General features: G+C 44.6%; 1 protein-coding gene across 1 annotated transcript in view; it reads right to left on the bottom strand.

The window, feature by feature from the left end:
- Positions 1-343: 343 nt before the first annotated feature.
- The window catches only part of KLF12 (KLF transcription factor 12), a 298,698-nt gene continuing 289,016 nt past the window's right edge, over positions 344-10,025 (bottom strand). The window contains exon 8 of the mRNA XM_053312269.1: positions 344-2,273. Within this exon, the coding sequence (XP_053168244.1) occupies positions 2,092-2,273 (182 nt within the window). The 3' untranslated portion in view covers positions 344-2,091. The remainder of the gene's footprint in view (positions 2,274-10,025) is intronic.

The following is a 10,025-nucleotide window of genomic DNA, read 5'->3' as shown; positions in this document are numbered from 1 at the left end:
ATGTGCATGGGGGCATTTTTGCCAAGCTGGTTTGTGTATAAACCTGATTTCCATGGTCCTTCCATCTAAGAAATGGAGTGGTAGGATATTGGGAAGGTATATGCATGTCCTTCAGCTGTGGTGGTGTGCATGTGGGCCAGTCTTTCACTGCTCATACTCTGTTTCCAAATATCCAACCATGTGAAGTGGTCCCTAACTACTTACGGTTCCTACTATGATACCAAATATCTCCAAGGATGCTTGAAGCCAGGCCTGTCAGCTCATCAGCCAGATATTGTGGCCCAATAAATACTTGAAAAACCTTCTGTTCCCACCCCCCAGCCTGCCTCATCTGCCATAAACAGAGAAGAAGAAGAAGAAGAAGAAGAAGAAGAAGAAGAAGAAGAAGAAGAAGAAGAAGAAGAAGAAGAAGAAGAAGAAGAAGAAGAAGAAGAAGAGGCCTACTGTCATGTCACCTTCAAACCACGTGGTTATGATAAGAAGAGATTTAGACTTCTGGCTTTAATTCCTTTTGGAACTATTAGGCAAAATCTGCCAGGGAGAACTACACCATTCCAAAATAAAGTGTCACTTACTCTGGGATAAATGCATGCCCTCCACAAAAATTGCTCCTTGATAAATATGGAGCAGCTCTTTGGCTCCAGACAGTCACTCCACACATTCCTGAAATGCCTCACCATGGCCATTTGTGTAGCCACTCTGACCCTAACCCTGCACAACTTAGTAATGACTAAGTTCTATTGAAATGAACTGAATGTTTGTATTGCAGAAAACCACTGCTTTATTTTCAATGGGACTTAGTCACAATTAATTTGACCTGGATTGAGTCTCTGCATTTGGAAATGGCGAATGTTTTGAGTCCTCAACAAAAAGTAGCTCATTCACATTGCTCCTGTTGACATATTCAGTTCTCTTTCAGGGGCAGCAACTCATAGCCTTAATCTTAAGAGGATGCAGCCCTAAGCATGCTTACACTGGAAGTAGGTTCTTCAGTGGGAAAAGGGGCTGCTTCACACATGCATGTTCAGTACTTGCTGACTGAAGCATCAAATGATGGACTTGGATGCATAAATAAGCTATCACAGAGCAAACAGCATGAAACATCCTGATCTATCATCTCGCAAACACAGTACTGTTCAATACAGTCAGATCACACATTCAACTATGAGTTAACAACTGTTGACAATCAACTGATGAGAGATCAAATCATACCTATATATGTGTAAACCAGCCCTTACTCTCAAGCGAATACATGAGTTTAGGAATGGTGAGTCTGACATGTTCTACTGTTCAATCAGGACAGCACATTTTTAATGGTCTCTTCCTAAAAATAAAAATAAAAATTAAGCAAATGAATGCAAAAAGGGTTATTTCATACTGAAGTGTTACAGATGCCTGTTTTATAGATTCCATCAAAAACAGAAAGGAAAGAGAGCTTAAAAAAAGAAAATTAATTTTAAAAATAGTGGGCTTAAGAGTCTGGCATAATGACAAAGGGGTAAATATGTAAAATACCACCATCTTTATTGCATAAGTGTGCTGAGGAACCCCTTCACTTTCAAAGAGCTCAATTTTCACCCCTCCTCTTTCTTGTCCGTATCGCTGGCTTGGTAGATTGTTAATTGCTCAACAATCACGTGTGGTGATATTATAAAGTGTTTTGATATTAATTTGTTTTTAAAAAGAGGCGGCTTGTTCTTTTCAAATGTTTGTGACGTCCGGTCTTCATAATAGCAGTAATTCTTCAGGAGAAAAAAAGTGTGATGGTTGACAAAAGGTACAAGCCATAAATACTTTGAAAAGGACACAGGGTGGAAAGTAATGCCCAACTGCGTTGCATTTAGACTATCATCTCCCAGTTGAAGGTGATAATTTTGCCCACGCTGGAAAGCTGAATTCAGACAAGAGGGAGAATAGTGGCACTACATTTCCTGCTTTGTGTGTGTATGTGTGTGTGTGTATGTGGGACAACATGGAATGCCCCCTTTTGTGCTAACGCCATCAGAATGAGATTCAGCCCTGCTGAATTCACTGTAGTTAAAAGAGACCCAGCTCTCGTTACTTCCACTTTTTGTGACAAGGTAGCATTTTTCAGACAAGCATGTGTCTTCGGCGGTGTAACGCCAAGTGATCCGAACGGGAAAAGCTGCGGTCACAGTCTGCACATTTGAACGGCTTCACTCCCGTGTGTTTGCGGTAATGCCTCGTCAGTTCATCTGAACGAGCAAACTTCCAGGTGCAGCCTTCCCAGGTACACTTGTATGGTTTTTCCCCTAGAAGAGAGAGAAGGAAAGACATAATATTAGATTCGGAGACATCAGTAAGCCTTCTAGAAAATCCAGAGTTGCCAAAGGAAATGGAAGTTGGTGCAGCACTACAAATCCACTACCTATCGAAATTCCTGAGAATGTGTATCACTCTGATTGTCAAGATTATATTGGTCTTGATCTGGCAACCTCAGGGATGTCAAGATGGGATTCTACTTGTATGCTACCACTCAACTTTGGCTAAAGGAGAGAACCGGAGAGAGACCACACACCTTGGCATGGAAGCCTCTTCACAAAAGCTTCTGTCACAGTTGCTTGTTGGATTGAGCAAGTAGGAGACTGCTCTCACTGCTCTTTGCTAGCTATGGCTTGCCTTCTCCTTCACAGTAGCTCAGTGCTAGAGCAGCTGTTCTGCTTGCTCAAAGATTCCACATTTGATCCGTGGCATCTCCATGGAGGATTGGGAAAGACCCTTCGATGCAATACTGAGGTAGATGGATTAAGGTTCTGGCACAGTATCACACAGCTTTGTATGTTCACTTTTCTTTTGTCTTGTCACTTCCTGCGCTAAATCCAACAGAAGCTGGGCAGTCAATAACTTTATAATCCAGATTTCTTTAGAGCTGTAATAGTATTGTAAATATGAGAAATATGAAGATTTCTATAATTAGTGTTGTCCTATTCAGCCAAGGGAATACAACAGTTGCCTCTAAGTATACCAAGTTTACTGATGGTAGCCTGAACCGAAAATGACCACAATATGTCAATAGTAATGCCAGCAACATTGCTGGGTAATATTTGTGTGTGTGTGTGTAATGACCAAATGTGAACAGATGGCTGAAAGTTTTTATTCATATCTGGACAATCATGGCATTGGGTCCCAGGAATCTGGCAGCTGACAGGAGAATGGGCATGAAGAAAGTGACAGATGGCTGGCTACTGCTAAAGGCAACATGCTTTAAAGTGCATTCTGGCATACTCCTGCCACAAACAGCTGGCCAACAATGATGTACAAATGCACCAGTATCTCATCTGTCATGGTAGCAAACCCACAGCCTGATATTTGGTAGTGGCAGGTCCCTAAGGTTACGCTTAGGAGGGAGCATGTAAGTTAACAGGAAAGTGCAAAACCCCATAAACATGTAGTCTGATATGCATAAACTAAGATGATTTCATAATCTGGAATTTGTTCTTAATCAATTTCAGTTGCCCATCTATGTGTTATCAAAGCTGTAAATTGCCCACCAAGCTTGGAAAATTAGTGCTCACCTTGCCAGGTGGGAAAATACTGCCATTTTGGCCAATGGAAGTAAAATGATGGTTATAGCTGACAAGTGGAAGTATATGAATCCTCTGAGGGTTAGTTTATGAGGGTTAGTTTATGTAATGAAGGAAAGTGGAGGGAGACATCACTGCTTTATCACTTGCCAATCATTCCTGTGCCTTTCATTCACTGGGTAAAATACTGGAAGGCAGAAGCAGCGTTACCTCTTATTGAGCAATTTGGCTAAGACTGCTTCCACAATTCTCCCGATCTCTCTCTTTTTCTATTATCTGTCTATCTAAGTTAATTTGTAACATGAGAACGTAAAAGCAGCCCTTCCCAATCAGACCAAAATTCTATTTAGTCCAGCACTGTTTCCAACAATGGCCATCCAGATGCCTCTGGAAAGCTCACAAACAGGGCAACAGCCTTCCTCTGCTGTTTGATCCTCAACAACTGGGATAGGAGGTAAACTGCCTCTGTACATGGAGGTTTCATTTAGTTATTGTGGCTACTGATAGACCTAGTAACCATCATTGGCCAAAAATGATGGCCAACAGTGAACTCAGGTAGTTAAGTGCCTATCAGTTTGGAAGAAAAATAGGTTACCCAGAAATAAGGAAGTAGTTTCCATATACTTGTTGAGGGGTATCTCAAGGTATGCACAAGTATATTCATTTGCATAGTAAAAGAAAGGGGTGTTTTTAAAAAAAAAATCCTCAAACTAGCCCTGTGAGCTTCCAGGCAGGACTGCATTTTCAGGATCTATGCAATGTTGAGGGTTCTTGAGCCAGAGTATCTATCTGAAAAGGAAGAGGAAAAGGAAACTGAAGGGCAGGGGGAGAGAGGGAACTAGCTTGCTTAAGCCCCTATTAGCTTATAGTAAGTATCCTGGGGAAGAGGGGATTTGTGCTGACAGACTATAACACTCCCCTCTCTGAATTATACAGGGATGTTTCATGAGGAAGAAAAAGAAAAAGGATCCCTTTTTGTTTCCTCACTCTTTAGAACCACATCCCCACTGGCTATATAGCAATACAATGCTTTTGTAGCCTGTTCCAAACCAGACTCTCTTTACATAGCACAGCAGGAGAAGACCTCAGGGGAGCGGGAAAGAAAAAAGGTGTACTTTCTCTCTCGTGGACTGCCTCCACTCCCCCTATCGAGCAAGGCCTGAACAAAACTACAAGGATCCTGTTCCAGACTGGGTCAGCTCTCAATGGGAACACTCATAGGAACATAGGCAGCTACCTTATACTGAGTCAGACCATTGGTCCATCCCGCTCAGTCTTGTCTACACAGACTGGCAGTGACGTCTCCAAGGTTGCAGGCAGGAATCTCTTTCAGCCCTATCCTGGAGTTGCCAGGGAGGGAACTTGGAACTTTCTGCATGCAAGCATGCAGGTTCTTCTTTCAGAGCTTCATCCCCTCAGGAAAATATCTTACAGTCCTCACATATGTCTCCCATTCAAATGCAAACCAGGGTAGACCCTGCTGAGCAAAGGAGAAAGTTCATACTTGCTGACCAACCTCATACCACAAGACAAGCTCTCCTCCCCTCATATTAGAGGCTGGGGATACAAATGCAACATATTACAGATCCCACTTGTGAGTTTGTGTGAGTGCTTTTAAAAACAAATCTAGCTCATCAGCCCATCTTCTGACAGTGTTTTATAAGCTTATGAATCAGTACTTTGTCCAGAATGTATTGCCTATCAGTTTCATTGAATGAAACCAATAGCTTTCAGAGCAAGCTGAAATCATGTGTACTGCATGGCAGAGAAAGTGAGAAGCAACACCAGAAAATAAAAGAACAAAAGGAAAGGCAGAGCCTCAAGCTGGTACTAAAAAGTAGTAATTTATTACTTCTAAATTGCCCAATATATTTCAATAGAGATCTATGAAAGAATGCTCTTTTGAGTGAACTGTTTTAGTTGGTGTACCATATGAGGATACACGATGAGCCTTTGCCCTGAGGAAGAGTGTACATATATAGTAATTAATTACTACCTTTCAGCAGTAGCATAGTCTCTGACTCTCCTTTTGTTCTTTACTTACATTTCATGGCCACTATCCAAGAGTTTCTAACACATAGGATTCAGAGTACTTAACTCTGTGCTGGACTGTGGCCCACATATGCAGAGGCGCCCTAACCCCCAGACCTCAGGGACCCAGCCCATGGCCTCCAAGATCTGGGGGCACCCCAAGGGAACAGGTGGGCCTCCGGGGGGCTTCCTGCCACCATCCCGCCACTGCCCCACTGTGCCGAACCACCAAAATTGCCTTACTTTTAGCCGCCAATGTGTGCAGCTGGGGGGTGAGACGAGTAGGCCTCCCCTGCCCAGTGGCAGGGGCAGGTGGAGCGGCTGCTGGGCCTGCTTGTCTGGCTCAGCGGTCCTTGAAAACTGTGAGGCGCTACTTTCTGCACGGGTGTGCCAGCTCACCACCAGCCGCGGACATTGGCATCCACATTGTGTGGATGACATCATCACAAACTATGCCACTGAGGTGTCCCTGTGTGTCACTCACTGCAACTGTACCTAATTTGGTTCAAAAGGGTTAGACAGTCCACAAATTAGCTGGCTTGCACCTCAGATGTTCATGTGACCACCATCTTGGATGAGGGTGGATGACAGCATCACAAATTTCGCTGTTGATGTCCCCACAGCTGTACTAAATTAGGTGCAAATCAGCTAAGCAGTTTACAAGATAGGCCACTTGTGCCTCAAAAGGTTATGTGTCCGCCAACTTGAATCGGGGTGGATGACATCATCACAAACTATGCCACTGATGTCTCCCTATGTATCCCTACAACTGTACCAAATTCAGTTCAAATTGGTTAAGTGGTTCACAAGTTAGCCCACTTGTGTCTCAAAAGTTTACGAATCCGCCATCTTGAATAGTTGTGGATGACATCATCACAGACTATGCCATTGAGGTGTCCCTGTGTGTCACTCACTGCAACTGTACCTAATTCAGTTTCAATTGGTTAGGCAGCCCACAAATTAGCCTGCTTGTGCCTCAGATGTTCACGTGGCCACCATCTTGAACTGGAGTAGATGACATCATCACACACCATGCCATTTCGGCATCCCTATGTGTCTCTACAACTGTAGCAAATTTGTTTCAAATCGGTTAGGTGGTTCACAAGTTAGCCCACTTGCTCCTCAAAAGTTTATGTGTCTACCATCTTGGATCAGGGTGGATGACATCATCACAAACTACGCCATCAAGGTGTCACTATGTGTCCCTACAACTGTACCCGATTTGGTTCATATTGGTCCAGGTGTTGCAAATTTGATAGGGACACACACACACACACACACACACACACACACACACACACACACACACAATGCCGGGTGATCTCATAAACCTACTGAAAAGTAGGCTAAAAATGTCAGCTATAAACATTTAAAAGAGCACAATAACTGTTAATAGCTATGTCACCCTGCTTACCTTGGAGCACAGCATGAGACTAGCACCAGTATAGCCCTTGTGGGTTTACAGATTTACCTTATTTTTAAAATCCTACTCTTTCTCCAAGCTCACATACACAGTGTTCTACCTCCACAGCAACCTAATGAGCTAAGTTAGGCTGAGAGTATGTTCGTAGGACAAAGTCCACTGAACAAGGATTTGAATCCAGGGATTTGGCTGTGAAGGATTTGAACCCAGTTGGCATTCTACCTATGATTACCAAGTGCATACATTCCCTCTGGGACCCCATTTTACACACACTGTGAGCAGCATGTTACCATCTCCTTCATGGCTGCTCCCATATGAATTGGGGTCTATGCACCCATTTGGGTCCTTTAACAGCATGCTTAGGATTATGGGTGTGCACAAAACTGGCTGACCTGGTTCAGTTTGAGGTTTTATCTGCTCCAAGGGGCATCTCCAGGGCTGCAGGGGAGGGGTCCACGGATGTTCCCCCTCCCCCTGCTGGCCTCCATTTTGCTAAAAAGCACCCAGTTCAGGTGATCTTCAGACCTTTCCGGGCCTTTCCCCCATCGTGGTGGCCATTTTGGAGGCCAGAACACATGTGCAATGGGCTCTGCGTGGCCAGGTTATGACCCAGGCCACACAGAGGCCCATTGTGCGTGCATGGTGGCCTCCAAAATGGCTGCTGCAATGGAGGAAAGGCCCAAACTGGGTGCTTTTTAACAAAACAGAGGCCGGTGCAGGGGGAGGCGGAACATCCGCTGATCCTTCCAGCTTTGGAGAAGCCCCAAAGGAAAGTTTGTGCCGCTGAGTTGATGTCGACTCCTGGTGACCACAGAGCCATGTGGTTTTCTTGGTAGAATACAGGAGGGGTTTGCCATTGCCTCCTCTTGCGCATTATGGGATGATGACTTTCAGCACCTTCCTATATCACTAAGGTGTTTCCCATTGTCTGGGAAACATACTAGCTGGGATTTGAACTGACAGCCTCTTGCTCCCTAGGCAAGTTGCTTGCCTGCTGCGGAGGGGATAAGTAAAAATATATATATTAATATTCGCGAACACCTCCAAACAGCCGGGGGGGGGGGCGGTTTCAGTCCGCTTTTGAGCCAAACTGTTCTAGTGCCTTGAGTAACTCAGATTAGTTCAGTTTCTAGGGGTGTGCGTTTCGTTTCAGATACAAAATGTTTTGTGCCCCAAACAGGCCATTTCGGCTGTTTTTTAGCTGAAACAAAACACCCAGTGCTCAAAACAGAAAATTTTGCAGCTGAAACAAAACTTCCCTGTTTTGGATACAAAACGTTTTGTTGTTTCAGCTGTTTTGGAGCTCCATTTTGCAATTGCGAAAAGTCTTTCTCCTTCAGTCTCCATTTTGAGTTTTGACATCTGTTTGAATTTCTGGCCCTTCCAGCCTGCAGACTGGCCAGTGAAAGCATGGGCTGATCTGCTGGCAATTGCCTCCTTATTCCTTTTAAGGAAATTTAAGGGTAAAATTTACCCTCATTGGCCAGTGGGGCAGTGTGCATTCCATTGCTGTTGTTTCATACTGTTGTGTGTAGATCAATTGCATTTCTTGGGCGGGGGGGGGCGATGTGCATGTGCATGTGCATGACCTTTGGAAATCTGCCTGGTTCTTTGCAAAGCTCTGCTGTTGTTGTTGATGCATGATGTTGATGTTATTTGGGGTGGATTTGGGGCAGAAAGGGGGCTTTGGGGCAGAAGAGTGGGTCAATTGGTAGTGTCCCAATGGGTGCCTACTGCCACCCAGATTCCAAAGGAATTGGGAAAAGGGCTGATTTTTAAAGAATTTCTGAAGTTTACATGTCTTTGGGGCAGATAGGGGGCCTGAGGGGCAAAACAGTGGGTTGGGTGGCAGTGCCCTAAGGGGTGCCTGCCACAACCCAGATTCCAAAGGAGTAGGGCAAAGGACTGATTTCTTAGGAATTGTTGAAGTTTATGCATCTTTAAGGTTCCCCCCCAGGGAATAATGGAGGTTTCATCAGACTCATAACTCCACCTGGGGGGCACTGGGGTGGCTGGGAGCGAGTGGTGGTGTAGTGCAAAGAGAGTGCCAACCACCCCCATGGGTAGCTAACCCATGGGGTGCTGGGTTCTGTTGTTTCTGAGGTGTTCTGAGTGTAGATTCTCTGGTAGCATATGAGATTTTCTACAACAAACCATGAATCCACTCTCATATGCTGCCAGAGAATCTACACTCAAAAATCTCAGAAACAACAGAACCCAGTACCCCATGGGTTAGCAACCCATCGGGGTGGTTAGCACCCTATGTGCTCTACACCACCACTCACTCTGGGCCACCCCAGTGCCCCCCAAGTGCAGTTATGGGGCTGCTGAAACCTCCATCATTCCCTATGGGGAAGAACTTTAAAGATGTGTAACTCTTTAAAGAGTTAACTCTTTCAAAACCAGCCCTCTGCCCAATTCCTTTGAAATAATTCTAGCAGCTTCCTTGCCCCCACTGGGCACTGCCACCCACCCTAATCTGCTCTGGGCCACCCCTTTCCCCCCAACATGAAGCTATCCTTTTGCTGAAACCTCCATTATTCCCCATGGGAAAAATCTTAAACTTCAAAAATTCACCAAAAATCAGCCTTTTGCCCAATTCCTCTGAAATTTGGGTAGTAGCTTCCATCCATTGGGCGCTACCATCCCCACCCACTAGTTTTGCCCCAGGGCCATTTTTTAAAATCCAAAACATTTCAGATTCAGAGCCCCTGGTGGCGCAGTGGTGAAACTGCCGCCCTGTAACCAGAAGGTTGCAAGTTCGATCCTGACCAAGGGGCTCAAGGTTGACTCAGCCTTCCATCCTTCCGAGGTCGGTAAAATGAGTACCCAGAATGTTGGGGGGCAATATGCTAAATCATTGTAAACCGCTTAGAGAGCTTCCAGCTATAGAGCGGTATATAAATGTAAGTGCTATTGCTATTGCTATTTTGCAATTTCAAACAAAGAACAAAATGGGGTTGTTTAGGATTTGGGCCAAAAACAAAACAGGAAAAAAAACCCAAAATGCACAACCCTATCAGTTT

The sequence above is a fragment of the Hemicordylus capensis genome, chromosome 3 (assembly GCF_027244095.1).
Source record: "Hemicordylus capensis ecotype Gifberg chromosome 3, rHemCap1.1.pri, whole genome shotgun sequence".
Taxonomy (NCBI): domain Eukaryota; kingdom Metazoa; phylum Chordata; class Lepidosauria; order Squamata; family Cordylidae; genus Hemicordylus; species Hemicordylus capensis.
This window is presented reverse-complemented; position numbering and strand designations above follow the sequence as displayed.